Here is a 15,012-nt window from a genome sequence, read left to right as displayed (position 1 = left end):
ATATAAAAAATTTTGAAATCTAAATTTCTAATCATTATATAAAAAAAAAAATTAAAAATTTATGTGATCATGAAAAAACTTTGTATATTTAAATAGAGTCGAGAGTAAATCAATAGAATAAAACTTTACATTTCACTCTTTCATTTCAACTTAATTATAATATAATAAAATTGAGTTTGCTACATATTAAATTTGGTTAACTAACGTAGCAGAGTACTAATACTTGTTTATAAAATATGGAATGAACGTTAAAATATTTATTTAATATTATAAAATGTGAGTTGTTATTGCATAACCAATTTTAAGTCGCTTTCCATTATTGAACAAGTAAGTTAATATTTATTATGCATGGCCATTATATTTTGAAATAAATTTACTTTTACATTTTAAATCTTTGTTTCTTCCACTAAATTCAGAAATTGAAATGTAAAAAATCTGCAATTAAATTTAGTATTTTCACTGTTTAGTTGAATTATCAAAATTTTTATAAAAAAATTTTGATAATTCAACTAAACAATTATATAAAAAAAAATTGTAACAAAAAAAGATTACTCTAAAATATTAAAAATACCGGATAATATTTTTAATAGTATAAAAAGCGATTTTATATAGTCTATTAAATTTTTTGGGCAGTACTTCAAAATTCACATAAAATAAATTTTTGTTATATTATTTTATTGTATTTTTATACTTTTATATTGTTTTATTGTATTTTTTACTTTGATGGACTTGAATTTTATAAAATTTATTTAGACTACAAAAGTAAATTTATTTTGAATTATTTTATACAACTAGTATTCTTATATGCACGTAATTAATGTACGTTCACTAATAACAGAAAAATATTGTTTTCTTGGATTAGGAGAGTAAATAACTTGTACAGTATTATATTTGCTTGGTCCCGATTTCTATTTGAAAAATATTGAACTTCAAAAAAAAAAGAAACGATTGGTTATATGCAAGTTAAAAACTATTAGAACATTAAAATATTTTAAATGTAAAGAAGCATAAAGTGACTAATTGAAATTATTTAAATTGAAAAATGTAATTTGATTTAAAGAATTATTAAACCATTTTTATCTTCATTTTCCTAAGTGAATACCGAAAACTTAAAAAAAAAAAATTCAATTTTAAATTTATATTTTTTTCGTGTACGATTTCATCTCAAATTCTCAAAAAAATTGAATTGAAATATTGATATTTTTGCATTCTTTAATTTTTGCAATTATAAATTGTAAATTGCAGTATTTTTCAATTTAATATTTTAATATAAAACACATACTAACTAAACCACAAACTTGAAAGTAATCCAAATTTTGAGCAAGTTACAACTCTTCAAAATTAGTTATAATTCTATACTTTTTATACCCAGCATTAATGTTTGGCTAATGGCTTTCAAAAATATCTGTTTAAACATTTATTTTTAATGGGCTTACTTACTCATATTGATAATAAAACTGATATGATATTAATAGTAAAATTGTAGCCTAAATAATTCAAAATTAAATATAAAGTGTGTAGATCGTATTATTAAAAATATTATTTATAAATATTTGTGCAATGTATTCTATGAAAAATTACTACTCAAAAATTTTCCATTTGTTTCGATAAACTTTCCATTTGTCTTGACAATTTTCACATTAATTCTGTGAACAACCACATTTTTACAACCTTCTTCAAAACCATTGTACATTCATTCAAACTAAATTTTATCTTGAAACGTAAACAATGCGAACTCTTTTAAATATAATCTTATAAAGTACAATACTCTGTTAAAATAGGTATTGAACCTAATAGCACATCAATTTTATTTTCTTCTAAGTGTGTTACAAGTTTTTCATACTTTTTCAACAAAGAAACTAATTTTTGAACATTTTCAATTATTTCTTTTGTCATACTTTCTGACGTACGCTGAAGAAATTCCGCTAGCTGTGCACCTAATTTACACTGAATGTAAATTTCGTCTAGATTAATGTCAGAAACGGAATTTGATGGGCTTGTTTCTTCAGTCATGCTTGCTGCAGGAAACATTATAGAAAGAACTATCAAAGCAATAATTGCTTCGTTTTGCATTACTAAATGTTGAGAAGTTAGCATGTTAACCATACTTTCAACCGCTCCGTTTATTTTTACAAACTTTTCTAAACTTGTTCTCTCAGATCTTTGTAAGGATTGGCAAAGGGAATCATCAATTGAAACATTAACTTCTTTTATTTCAGATGTTTCCATAGTTGCTTTTGTTAAATATGCATGTTTTATCAACCAGGCCATCAATCGTAAAGACTCACCAGTTACGCCTGCATAATCCGAGGACTTACTCCAATGTACAAGTTGCTTTATCAATTCCTCATTTTGTAATAGTTCTGTGGCAAGAAGTTCTAAAAAAAAGATCAACTTTTATTTTTGTTCTTTAAAATAATTCTCGCTTTCTACCTTGTCCATCTACAGTCATTCTTAGAGTACCTAATAATTTAAAAACAACCGGTGGTTGATGTATTTGTAACATTGGTAATATTGTACGCACTAAACCAGCTTCAATTATAGCATTTTTATTAGGTTTTGGAATCACCAAATTACGTAATGCACTTAAAAGTGCATGTTGCAACCTTATGTCATCAACTGCACTGTTATTTTTAGCTAAAATATCTAAAAAACCAAAACTCAGTTTTAATTTTAATATTAAATATTTTAAAAAATTCCAACCTAAAAGTTTATGCATAACTTTATTCTCCACCATATATATACAATGACTGTCAGTACGGGCAAAATTGCCCAATGCTAAAACTCCAGTTGTCAATAGGTCCGTGTCGCTAGAATCAAGCCAATTTTCCATGTCTTTCAGTAAAGGAGTTGAATATAAATAGTTCATTGCTTCATCTAAAATTGACTTTGTTTCAATAATAATCTTCACTTATTTTTATTACTTTTACCTCCAGTAAGTATTAACACTATTAAATCGCAAGCTAATTTCATTAGAGCTTTTGCTTCATTACTGCTTGCAAGATTTTTGTATGTTTCTAAAAGTTTGTAAATTGTTTCACACAAACCACTTTTAGCCAACAATATTTTTACTTCGTCTAGAATAAAAATTTTAATTGAAATACAAGTTATCACACAAATAATGTACCGTTTTCAGCTTGGTAATGAAGAAGTTCCAGGCATAGTTCAGCTAAGTCGGGGTTGGTGGAAGCTGCCAATATCTCGGCTAATTGAATATTTAATTTTGAATTAAAATTCAAATCTGCGACATTTTCAGTTAATATACTCAAAATTGGTAAGGTGTTCAATAATAAAATTTCATTTTCTTCAACATTTTTCACCGAATTATCAAATATATGTTCGATATACTTCATTATATTTAAATCCATAGCATGTTTTGCTAAATTCTCGTTTCCTAGTAAATAATTTGATATAAGGCCACCACGTACTTTTATAAATTGACATTCGTTCGTTTTATTTACTTCTTTCAATTCAACATTTAACAACTTAATCAAATCTTCATCTCCTTTGCAACTTAATATAAATGACCGACCTTCATCGTTTAAATAGCAAATATTACCAAGAGCACGACATACCTGTATTATCGGCTCAATTTCAAAATTTTCTTCCAAGTTATGTAAATTTCTAATAAGTAACTCGATAATTTCTTTATTCGTGAATTTTTTTCGTTGTGGCTCATTTTTTGTCATTTCAGCGATACATTTTGCAACTTCCGTAAGTAAAGATTTTGATTGCAGCCGCAGTAGCGGTAAAAACGTTTCTACAAAATCGTAATTTTCCAATTTGTTGACTTCGATTTTATATAAATGTTTTATTATTTCTATTGCTTTCTCCTCTTCACTTTCTAAAGAAATATCTTTAAGATTTTTAATCAATTCTTCAATAGAACCTAAAAAAATTCAAACATTATTATTGAGTGACCTAGATCTATGATTTTAATAAAGTGCAGAAATAAAATAATATTCAAGGCTACATAAAATTGGCTATTACCAATTTTATTTTGCAAAGCATACGCTACACTATCTCTGTGGGTACATAACTATTATACACATATATGTATGATGTAAGGATTGTACATTACATACATTCATAATAACTATATTTTTATTTTGTTTTCATGATTCTGTTTTCGAACCAAAATAAACGTTTTTATATATCATTTCAATTTATATCGATTTAAATTGGTAAGGTATAACTTTTATGAAATTGTGTAAGTACATATTTGAATTATTTCATCTTTATTAAATCAATATCTAGGAGTCAACTTTTTTTTATGAGACATGAATGCAGTCCTTGTGTATTTTTGGATTTATTTTTAGACTTCTTTATTTGAGTTGCATATAAATTTTTACATTGTGTAAACACAAATAAGATATATGTAGATATGAAGTTAGGTATATATCTCTTCGATTTGGTTTATAAACTCAGGCCCCCTTCTCATACAAGATATCAATTAGATTTTTTTTATTGAAATTATAGATTATCAAACTTTAAAAATATAACCAAATAATCGTAATTGCATAAATTCCTCAACAAATAATATTCTTAAAAGAAAATCATATTTAGAAAATTAATATCATTTATCGATTTATCCAGCTTAATATTTTATGAAACTGGCTAATTTTTCCTTTTGTAAAAACCAGAGCTTTGAAATTAAATTACCTGCCATTCTGCACAAAGTATTCTCGTTTGTAGGTTTTATTTCAACTTTGTAAAAAAAATACACTTTTTTAATTTTACATCAATTTTTTTTTAAATATATGAGAATATAATTTTTGTTTTGAAAGCAAACAATACGAAACGGGCCAGACCTTGATCTGTCATTTATTCGCTCATCGCTAAATGTGGAGTTTCCCAAAAACTAAAATTTCAATTTTTTTCGCTGAAAATTAGAGTTTCCGTACATTTAATATTTGCTGTCATTTACTCACTAGCAAAGTGTTGAAAATTTTTGAAGTGTTGAAACAAAATATTGTTTTCAGTTTTGTTTCTTATGTATGCGTTAATGAGTGGTACTTTCGTTTATTTAAGGAACTTTTTCAGACATAAAGGCGTCTACGTTGAAACTTTGCAACGCAGCATGTTCCGAAATCACTTGTTCTGTGATGCACAGATACCGGTGAGTGGTTTTTATTTATACAGTGATCATTATGTATCTATATGATCGAATTTTTATTTGAACTAAATCGATATATTTCGATGGTAGATTAGGGACTAAAAGAAACATATTCGAAAACAAAAATTTATATTTAGACAACTACATTTATTTTTCTTATAAAAAATTGAAACTGAATAAAATTTTAGAATCGAATAAAACCGTTTATTAGTAGAACATATGTCTTTAAACAAAATTCATTGAAATCTGTAGACGAAACAGCTGGTTTTTTGAAATTTACTGTTATGAATCACGCTGACAGCAATACAGACGACAAAAAAGAAAGATGACAGTTCACAGCTGACGAATTTACACATAATTACATCTTATGAAATGCTACACTACAAGAAAAAAAATACTGTATTTTTTTCAAAAATTTAAGTTGATTTTTGTGCATTTTTTCAAATTTGAGAAAATGTACATTTGATAGTTATAGTGGAAATGTATAATCACATATATCTATACATTTTCATACTTATACTATATCAATAAAATTAATATGTTTCATAATTCTTAGAAATTATAGCATATTCTTGTAAAGTATTATGTATTCTTTTTATATTAAAAGTTCATATAATTATTTTTAGGTATGTACGTATGTGATTTTAGTTATATTACGAAATATTTTCACATTGTTTTGTTAGTAAGTTTAATACGAATATAAACGTTTTTATACAAGGACAACTTGAAACGATGCATTTTCTATAATGATTGTAAAATTATAAAAGCACTATTATAATTATTATAAAACTTCAAATAAAATAATTACAAATTCAAATTCTAAAATAAAATCTAATAAAATTTTAATTAACTTTATTTGAAGTCATCTCAAATCAATATCTAACAATCAATTAAATATATCTCAATTCTCTGAGATATATTTAATAAAAACTATAGTTAAAATTTGAAATTTTGATATGTTGTTCAAAAACCTTCAAATTTTATTTTAGTATGAAAATTTTTAGGTTTTAGTCAATTTTTCGTTTAGAAAAATGAAATTAGGCAAAAATCATCATTTTTCCAACAAAAAAATGATTTTTCAGAAATGTTATTTGGCCAAAGTAAATATGCAATTTTAAAAAAAAAGGAAAAGGAGGGAGCATTTTTTTTTTTACAAATATTCAAAATAAAAACATATTTTGGAATAATTTTGACTCATCCTTTTTGCAAATTATACATATTTTATAATAAAGGTCGAATTTTTTTTTTTCTTTCCTTATTCACTCCTAGAAGGAGCATAGGGCTAGTGCATGATTTCTCATGCACTAGTTTCATAGCGTCATAGAGTTTAACTAGGTAGGTGACTAGCCTGCCGTAGTTTTCATTTATATTAATTATTTGAGGTTATTAATATTTACTGTTTATTTTTCTTAGTTTTTTTTTTTTAATATCGGATATTACGAATATTTGAAAATTACTTATATAATACTTATTAGTATTGTATATTAAGTTATAATAATATTGAATATAATTTTATAGTGACCTGACCGGGGTTTGAACCTGATACCCTTCGGTTAAAGGACCGGTGCCATAACCACTGCACCAATGGTCAGGTAATAAAGGTCAAATAAGAAAATAAAATTAATACACTTCTGTTACGACTTTGACAATGCTCGGAGCAAAGAAAGAAACAACTAAAAAAAATTTGGCTTCATTGTTTTTTCAAGATGCTTCTTCCTTTAATATTTCTAATTCGTTGGGTCCAGACGCGATTTTTTTAATGTCAAGTGGTGAATCAAAAAAAAAATCATAACAAAACCATACATGAAAAAAAAATTAACACTACTTTTATTGCGACTCGCGGTTTAGCTGCAGCATAAACTAAAGCGTGCAAAAACTGAAAATTTAAACGTCATAATGAAATTTATTTTTGACAGATTTTGGGATTTTGGCAAAAATAAAATTATAATCCAAAAATTTTTTTGAACTCGAGCGATTTATTTATTTAAGACTATTAAAAGAGTTCAGTTAAAAACTACATTGTGGTACTGAAAAAGATTTTTCAGTAAAAAAATAAAATGACAAATGAAGAAAAACTTTAGACAATAGCCGAAAGTTCTAGTTAAGGTAAAATAAAAACATTTTTAAAACTAAATAAACAATTGAAAATAAGATTTATGTAATTCATTGTATACCAATCAATGATAAATTCATCAAGTGCTTAAAATTGCTAAAATAGACGATAATGTAAAACCGAAACTTAAAAATCCAATATATAAGTACCGTGTTTATTGATTAATTTAACATGGAAGGAAAGCACTGTACCTGAATGCATACAATACCATTGTTTTTTGTATGCAAAGGTAAATTTGAAAACTTTCAATGGGATGATATTTATTGTTTTATTCCTCAGTTGAACCAAGAAAAAAAAACTATGGTGCAATATTTAACCGAACCCTCACATCTCACATAATAATGGAAGTGTGTTTAGTAGTGAGAAACAGATCTTTCCGTACTACTAAAACTCTATTTGTCAATAAACACCAGAATAAATTATTTAATTACCTAGCGATCTTAATATTTTATAATATATTCACTAGCGATTTAATATTTTATAAACGGATGCTAATGTTGATTACATAAAAGCAATTTAAATTACCAGTTTACGGTTTTATTTGGTATAGGTAATTTGATCTACCTACCATACTATTCGTATTCTTCATAATAATTTTTGATGCAAACTATTCATTTTAATACAATTTTAAAAAGAACAGAATTTCCATTATTTTATATTGGTAATGTTAATCTCCATCATTATTTTGTTTTTAGATTTTAATTCAAAAAACAGGCAAAAATGGAAGAGCAGTCACAATCGATGCTTCAAAAAATTAATATTTTTTTTATATAATTTTAATAAAAGTTTCTTTAAGTTATCAGTATTTAATTATTTAGTAATTTATAAATCGCACAACTTTATTAATTAAAAGACACAAATTAAAACAAAAAGAAAACAAAAAAATTAAGAACATAACAAGAAAATGCTAAGCATAAAAGTTCAAAAACTTTTGTTAGGAATTTGTTTACTGATTCTTGTAGACATTATATGGGTGTCTTCAAGTGAATTAACTAAGGTAAGTTTCTTTAGATGTAAAATTCAAAATTTACATAACGATTTTGTTTGAATATATAGAACTTAGAAACTCTGATTGATATTAAGATGTAAATTTAACAGTTTTCTATTCAAAAAATGTAGGAATAAAAATGTATTTAATGAATTTAGTGCTTTCATCTGTAAATTAAAATTAAATTTTGTTTAAATTATGTTCCTACATATGCATGTAAAGTAAACTGTTTAACAGATTTTTTATTTGACTTTCAGTATATATATGATGAAGAGAAATATGACAAACCATTTTTTTGCACGTATTTCAAAACTTCGATGTTTACTTTATATTTATTAATAATTGTTTTGATGGCGCCATGGAAAGAAACTTGTGAGCGAAATAAAAATTATTCAGTATGTAGTACTTACATATGTATATAACTTTCGAAAATTTATAAATTTAGTGAGAGAATTTTTTTTTTAGATCATGGAAAACTCAGCTGAAGAAGATAATTATTTTTCCAATCAGAACTCTCTTGTAAACCAATAAATTTAAAAAAATATGTAAATATGACAAAAATTTTAAATTGTTCTTTTAGAGTGATCCATCCTTTGTACCCATCCGCGCTGGAAGTGAGACAATTTCTGGTACGGAAAGTGATGATTCAAGTATACGCAGTGTCCGATTTAGCAAAATGGCAGAAGTTCGCGAAATGTCAGCACATGAAGCCACGGATGCGTTAATGTCCCGCTTGTCGTATGCAGCAAGTTTAAGAATACGTAGACAAAAATCGCATCATAAAACTGCTCGAACTGCACTATTATTTTGTGTTATGGTAAATTTTTAAGAAAATAATTAACAGGGGGTATACAGCTTTCGTTTCTTTTTTTAGTGGTTTGTTGCTAACTATTTGTTTCAATTATCTTTAGAATTAATTGATACAGCAGTTGTTACCTTAATTAGTTCAACCTCAAGTTTATTCACTCTTATTTTAGCTGCATTTTATCCATCAATAGCTGGCGATAAATTTACTTACTCAAAATTTTTAATTGTAATTATGAATATTACTGGAGTGGTATGCCTTATCTAATTAAAATACTAGAATTTCTAATGGAGTTATTTTTTAGATAATGGTAACAATATCTCAAATATCAGATTCATCAAAATACTCCCGTGGAATTGTTTTGGCCCTCATCAGTGCATTTTTTTACGCGGCGTACCTGGTGTTTGTTAAAAGAAAAAGCGATACGGAAGAAAAAATTGACATTCCATTATTTTTTGGTTTGATTTATTAATGTCATAAATTAGATAATATATTATAATTTTGATTAACTTTATTTAAGGTTTCGTGGGACTTTTTAATTTACTTCTAATGTGGCCAATATTTTTTATTTTAAACTTATTGCAAATTGAAACTTTTGAACTTCCAAATCAACGGCAATTCGCCGTATTATTTCTTAATGGTTTCATAGGAACAGTATTAAGTGAAGCGCTATGGCTTTGGTAAATACATATTATACTTCCTTTTTTGTAATAATGTAAACTGATTAAATTTTTTTAAGGGGGTGTTTTTTGACATCGTCCTTAATTGGAACCTTGTCAATGACATTACAAATACCACTTTCAATGGTATTTGATTTATTAATACATCACAAAGTTTATTCAATATTTTTATATTGCGGCTCCATACCAATATTTTTAAGTTTAGTAATAGTAACCATTCTAATGAAAAATGATGATGTAGATCCTGTTCTGAAAATATTGAAAATTTGCCATAGGAAATTATGTGTTTGTCGCCAAGCTAATATTGTTAGGTGAGTAAAAAGCGAACATTTCCTATTTTTTTGTTAGTTGTGACAAAACAAAATTATCACTAAAATATATTTAAAATAATTTATAACAATAATATAATTTATGAAAATTATAGTTAAAAATTTTAGCAAAATTTGTTTTAATTATCGGAAAAAGCTAATTGGGCTATGCAATTGAAAGGGTTACGTTTGCTTTTTTTGTTGCTCTTTAATAATTTTTTATAGAATATACATTCATGTGAATATACATTCATATTTATTTTGAAAAATTAAATTGATTTGAAACAATTATCAATAAATAATAATTTACACTTGAATTATTTTAGGGTCAATGACGAAGAACAAGAGGAGTCTTTAATTGGCAACCATGAAAATTGATTGATAGATAACTAGACGTAAAATTTGGAATTTGAAATACATAATTTTTAATGGAAAAAATTAAATAGTTCAAAACATTTAATTTAAGTGTTATTTTAAAAAATTAAATATACATATATTTTTTTTAATTTAGTCATTGTATAAAGTCTATTTATATTCAATTTCATCGATTATTAATTCGAATTTTATAAAATATTGTTTTATACTAAAAAAGCTATAAGAAATGGTATTTAAAAAGGTAGAAGCAGAAAATAGTATTTCTGGTATAAGACGGTTAATAATAAGATACTTTTTTTTTAACAAAAAACATTATCTAAATAATATCAAATGCATTTCATAACATAATAGAATTTTAAAAATCTAAAACAAACTGAAAAATATTTAAAAAACATGTATTTATTTTTAAAACTTTGTTTTTGTTGATTTAAAACTTGATTTGATAATATTTAAAGTTAAATAGTTTAATACTAAATTTATTTTATTTTCGTATATTATTTTGAATTGAATGTTGAAAATTGAAAAGTCAATTAAATTCAATAACAAATGCATTTTTGATTTTAATTTTTTTTTTAATTAAAGTATTATGAAATGCAGTTTGTTGATAATTTGCTCATACGTTTTTATTTCTAATCTCTATGAATATTTTTTGTGATATAGAACTTTAGATTAGTGCTAGATTTTGATAAATTTCCTTAAAATTTATACTATACATGTATGCTTTCAATGTCCTCTTATGTTGCTTTCTTTTCTTGTTTATAACGAAATAATTCAGACTATTGTCGAAAAATTAAAGCAAATTTTTATTCAGATAAAAATTTAAGATTAATAGTAAAATTTTAAAATTTTAAGCATTATTAAAAAATTAAAATATTTTATTTTATTAAAAAATTATGGATTAAAATGGATTTTTTTTTTCAATTTTTACAAAAATTCTTTTTAATATCTCAGAATTTATATTGTTTCATATAATTCAAATTGGCCTTAATATAATTGAATTTCTTAGTGTTTTTATTTTGATTCCATTTTTTTCATATTAAACTTTTAACTCAAAATTTGAATATACACCATATAAAACTTAAATTGTAGATGGAAAGGTTATTTTTGAAACATGGCACAATAACATTGGAAGAAAAAACGTTCAAAAATCAAAAGAAATGTTGTAACAAATTAAACATTTAGAATTAATCTTCAATTTCTGAGCATTGCGACTTTGTATTTATGAGTATATATATGAAATGCACAAAAAATTTCAAAATTACTTTTAGTTATTGATTTTGTAAAGTCGTGTTATCGCATTATTTGCAAGAAATCACAACGCAAAAAGGTTACAGTATTTAAATATATAAAGAGTAGCATAAGAAATAATTTTTTATGTTTTTGCCAGAAATTTGTTTTAAATTTTTCTCAATAGATATTTTTTAAATATTAATTTTTCAAAATTCTTAAAGTCTAATATTTCAGTTTTTATCAATTTCCTTTAACGAAAGAGGCACAAATATTCCAAGTCTCCATTTTATGTGTAAAAATAAATTTACAAATAAATGTTCTTATTTATTTAATTTTGTAATACTTTAATTAATATTTTAAGAAATTTATTATAAGTTAATTAATGATTAAGTTTTCTTTGGCATTGCAATTAGTTTTTTGATCTTAACTTGTAATGCCAAACACCTATTATTTAATAATATCAAGTATTTCCCATATAGTATCTTTGAGTATTATAACTGTTTATTGTAAGCAATTCTACAACATTTTTTACGGTACTTATTGTAAATAAATCAATTGTTTTCAGTTATACATTATGTTTCGTAACAAATTGTAATTAAAAAATTTCATCTTTGTGTTCTTTTTCTGAAACTATACAAACAATTTTTGCTATAAAAAAATTCTAAAATTATTCGAAATAACGTAAAAATCAAAATTTTAAATATTGAATATTGTAAACGTATTTTAATGTGTAAATTTCAAATAAAATTTATGCGTTTTTTTTGTTTCTTAAAATTCTCCAAGAATAAAAAATAAACTAATTGGACTGATTTAAATAATAATTAAAAATTTATGAACAATGTATAATTGCAATTTATAAAAAATTATAAAATATGCTATTTTTTTAAATTTTTTAGCTATGATATATTTGTAATACAAAAATTTCATATTTAATGTTAGAAATATTGCAAAGGATGTTATGTAATTTTAGTAATTTCATGAATCTCGGTCGTATTATTTTAGAACGTAAAAGAAACTTAATAAATGTACATCTTTAAAACTGGTTATATAAGGAAAAGAAAACTTAAACAGTTATTCTAAAATAAAATGCAATAATAGAGCTAATAAAAATATGAAAAATAAGTATTAATTTAGAGTTTTTGATTATTTTTAAAGCAAACTTTATTTATATATTTATGTACATATTATGTATGGATATGTTTATTTACATGATTTTTTCAAATAAAATTTTTAAAAGGACCCTGAAGATAATAAAAATTCGATCGGGTTCTGAAATATTAAGGTTTTTTAACATGCATTCTTGTCCATTTTTTTCCTCTTTTTTGAAAAATAAAATTAAATTTAAGACGGAAGTTATAATATTGTTAGTAGTACGTTTTAATTTTTTCCAATAGTGCATCAAACATTTGGATAAACAAATGTTTTTTGAAAAACTTACAAGCTTGTTATTTCAGTTTAAAGTTTCAGTTTTCATCTACTATATATTCGATAAAACTGCATTATATAAAAAACTTAAAAATTTTATAATATGAATGAATGTACATATGTATATAATATGAACATAAAAAAGAGATTTCAAAAAAGCTGTAAAATGTTATAGTGCATCTTTGAGTCTTAATCATATTTATAGCTTTAACCAGGTCATGTGTCGTTCGCGAACGAAGTAACTTAAAGAACGAATCACTTCATTGAACTTAGCTGATTAGTTAACACTTCTTCAAAAATGAATCGTTCATCGTTCACTAAGAATTCCAATTTTCTTTTTTAGTTATTAAAAAAATATGACTGCATATACATTGGTAATTGATATACATTTTATATTATTCCTTATTTCTTGTATTGGATTTAGTATATCGTTCAATTTTACTTGTATTGTATTTATATTAGCTGATTATTAACGAATTCGGTCACTTTTGTGTGTATAGAATTTCATTTACATATTTTACTTCTCATTTGCTTTTATCAATATTCCATATCAAATTGAAAACTACCTGTATGAAATAAAAGAAAGGAAGCCTTGAACTGGGCGATAAATATATATAGTTATATAGTTATATTTATCCATAAAATATTTAAAAACGGATAATAATTATGATCGCTTTATGATCGACCTAAATATTTTAAATAAAAGAAAAAACTAAAAAAATTGATTATTATAAGTTAACATTATAACTCATTAGGGATTAAAGTAAAATATTAAAGTAGGATAGTATTTCAGTTTCTTTCGAGTATTAAAAATAAAGATAGTTACAAATATTTTTTCCTATAAAATTCTTGTGGGGAATATTAAATTTAAACTCAAATGGTTTAAAATTTTTATTTCTTCAAATTTAAGAAATTACTTATAATTTAACAAAGTTTTAAATTCTTCTCTCCATTTTAAACTTTTTGGTTTATATAAGTAGAGACATTTTGTGGTTCAAAACTTATTACTAATTTACAAAAACCACAAAATTAAATTAATAATTTACGATACAGAAGAGATTTTACAGAAGGAAAGTGAACGAAATGAACGATTGAACGAGATTTTATAATCGGCCAGTGAAAAAAAGTAGTTCGTTCAGAACGAATCACTGAAATGAACGATATTGCCCATGACTACTTTAAACTTTACATTACTTATATAAAACGTCACTCTTCGTAAACTTTACACTTTTCTTATTCTTTAGAACTTGACGTAAACTCTTCATTTTTCTCAAAGAGATAAAGTGGTAGTCTATCAGTATTTATGTCAAATACGACGCTATTTTAACCTCAAAATTGGTATGTGAAAATGTATATATGTGTGATAAATTATGTTTGACTCGGTGTTAAATAAAATGGTTTTTTTTTTTATCCGACGTTTAAAAAATTCTTTAATTCGATTTTAGATTGGGATTCGTAATAGATTTCTCTATGTACAATTAATAATGGAACAAAATTTATCAGAGCATATTGATAAAAAACCGCAAATAATAGGATCAACACAGTCAACTATTTCCTCTGGTACCTTGACAGTAGACCAACTTGACATTGAAATACTGCCAGTAATCTACGACATTATTAGATGGTAAATTTTAATGTCGGAACGTTTCATGTATAATTTATATAACTGAAACATAATTTTTTAGTGTAGAAAAAGATCCAATTGATAACGCAGCAAAACAAAAGGAATCACAGGAGTGCAGTCAGAAAGTACTTTTTAATTGATTCACATAGATTTTATGTAAAATTCTTGTCTATTTTAGATTTTAGAATTACAAAAACGTTTTGAAAGTGCTCGTACTCAAATAAAACAACTATCAGGAATAAATTACAACAAAGAAGATCAATTACAACAACTAGACTTGTTAAAAAATCAACTTAAATTAAAACAACAACTAATAAAAAAATATAAAAATTTTCAACTATAATTATC

The 15,012-nt window shown here is 24.5% G+C and overlaps 3 protein-coding genes across 4 annotated transcripts; 2 read left to right on the top strand and 1 right to left on the bottom strand.

Moving 5' to 3' along the window:
- Positions 1–585: 585 nt before the first annotated feature.
- Positions 586–4,811, bottom strand: LOC129607321 (GTPase-GDP dissociation stimulator vimar). The gene is made up of 6 exons (XM_055518242.1): positions 4,663–4,811; positions 3,128–3,889; positions 2,931–3,077; positions 2,704–2,877; positions 2,434–2,646; positions 586–2,378 (listed from the first exon to the last, which is right to left on the bottom strand). The coding sequence occupies exons 1-6, from the start codon at positions 4,667–4,669 to the stop codon at positions 1,753–1,755; spliced, it is 1,929 nt and encodes a 642-aa protein (XP_055374217.1). The 5' UTR covers positions 4,670–4,811; the 3' UTR covers positions 586–1,752.
- Positions 4,812–7,043: 2,232 nt separating this feature from the next.
- Positions 7,044–11,811, top strand: LOC129607365 (solute carrier family 35 member F5). The gene is made up of 10 exons (XM_055518327.1): positions 7,044–7,222; positions 7,925–8,226; positions 8,475–8,612; positions 8,683–8,736; positions 8,798–9,034; positions 9,092–9,274; positions 9,327–9,480; positions 9,543–9,702; positions 9,762–10,013; positions 10,337–11,811. Exons 2-10 carry the CDS (start codon positions 8,134–8,136, stop codon positions 10,386–10,388), a joined length of 1,323 nt encoding a protein of 440 aa, XP_055374302.1. The 5' UTR covers positions 7,044–7,222; positions 7,925–8,133; the 3' UTR covers positions 10,389–11,811.
- A 2,470-nt stretch (positions 11,812–14,281) lies between these two features.
- On the top strand, positions 14,282–15,007 carry LOC129607304 (mediator of RNA polymerase II transcription subunit 9). 2 transcript variants are annotated; one of them, XM_055518209.1, is made up of 4 exons: positions 14,282–14,378; positions 14,486–14,664; positions 14,726–14,789; positions 14,843–15,007. In XM_055518209.1, exons 2-4 carry the CDS (start codon positions 14,525–14,527, stop codon positions 15,005–15,007), a joined length of 369 nt encoding a protein of 122 aa, XP_055374184.1. In that variant the 5' UTR covers positions 14,282–14,378; positions 14,486–14,524. The 2 variants fall into 2 exon arrangements, with proteins under 2 accessions (XP_055374184.1, XP_055374183.1); XM_055518208.1 differs by lacking the exon at positions 14,282–14,378 and having other exon boundaries at positions 14,390–14,664.
- The last annotated feature ends 5 nt before the right edge of the window (positions 15,008–15,012 follow it).

Source organism: Condylostylus longicornis, unplaced genomic scaffold (genome assembly GCF_029603195.1).
Source record: "Condylostylus longicornis isolate FDR11 unplaced genomic scaffold, ASM2960319v2 ptg000027l, whole genome shotgun sequence".
NCBI lineage: Eukaryota > Metazoa > Arthropoda > Insecta > Diptera > Dolichopodidae > Condylostylus > Condylostylus longicornis.
The sequence above is the reverse complement of the archived record's forward strand: the minus strand, read 5'-3'. Positions and strand labels throughout refer to the sequence as shown.

Excerpts from the sequence above, each read along its gene's own strand:
- LOC129607321 (XM_055518242.1), bottom strand. Across the intron at positions 3,078-3,127 it reads TCATTACCAAGCTGAAAACG|ACGAAGTAAAAATATTGTTG; the intron begins GTACATTATTTG and ends TTTTTATTCTAG. Across the intron at positions 2,379-2,433 it reads AATGACTGTAGATGGACAAG|AACTTCTTGCCACAGAACTA; the intron begins GTAGAAAGCGAG and ends TCTTTTTTTTAG.
- LOC129607365 (XM_055518327.1), top strand. The coding sequence starts at position 8,134 with ATGCTAAGCATAAAAGTTCAAAAACTTTTGTTAGGAATTTGTTTACTG. Across the intron at positions 8,227-8,474 it reads CTTCAAGTGAATTAACTAAG|TATATATATGATGAAGAGAA; the intron begins GTAAGTTTCTTT and ends TTTGACTTTCAG. Across the intron at positions 9,035-9,091 it reads CACTATTATTTTGTGTTATG|TGGTTTGTTGCTAACTATTT; the intron begins GTAAATTTTTAA and ends TTCTTTTTTTAG.
- LOC129607304 (XM_055518209.1), top strand. The coding sequence starts at position 14,525 with ATGGAACAAAATTTATCAGAGCATATTGATAAAAAACCGCAAATAATA. Across the intron at positions 14,665-14,725 it reads ATCTACGACATTATTAGATG|TGTAGAAAAAGATCCAATTG; the intron begins GTAAATTTTAAT and ends ATAATTTTTTAG. Across the intron at positions 14,790-14,842 it reads CACAGGAGTGCAGTCAGAAA|ATTTTAGAATTACAAAAACG; the intron begins GTACTTTTTAAT and ends TGTCTATTTTAG.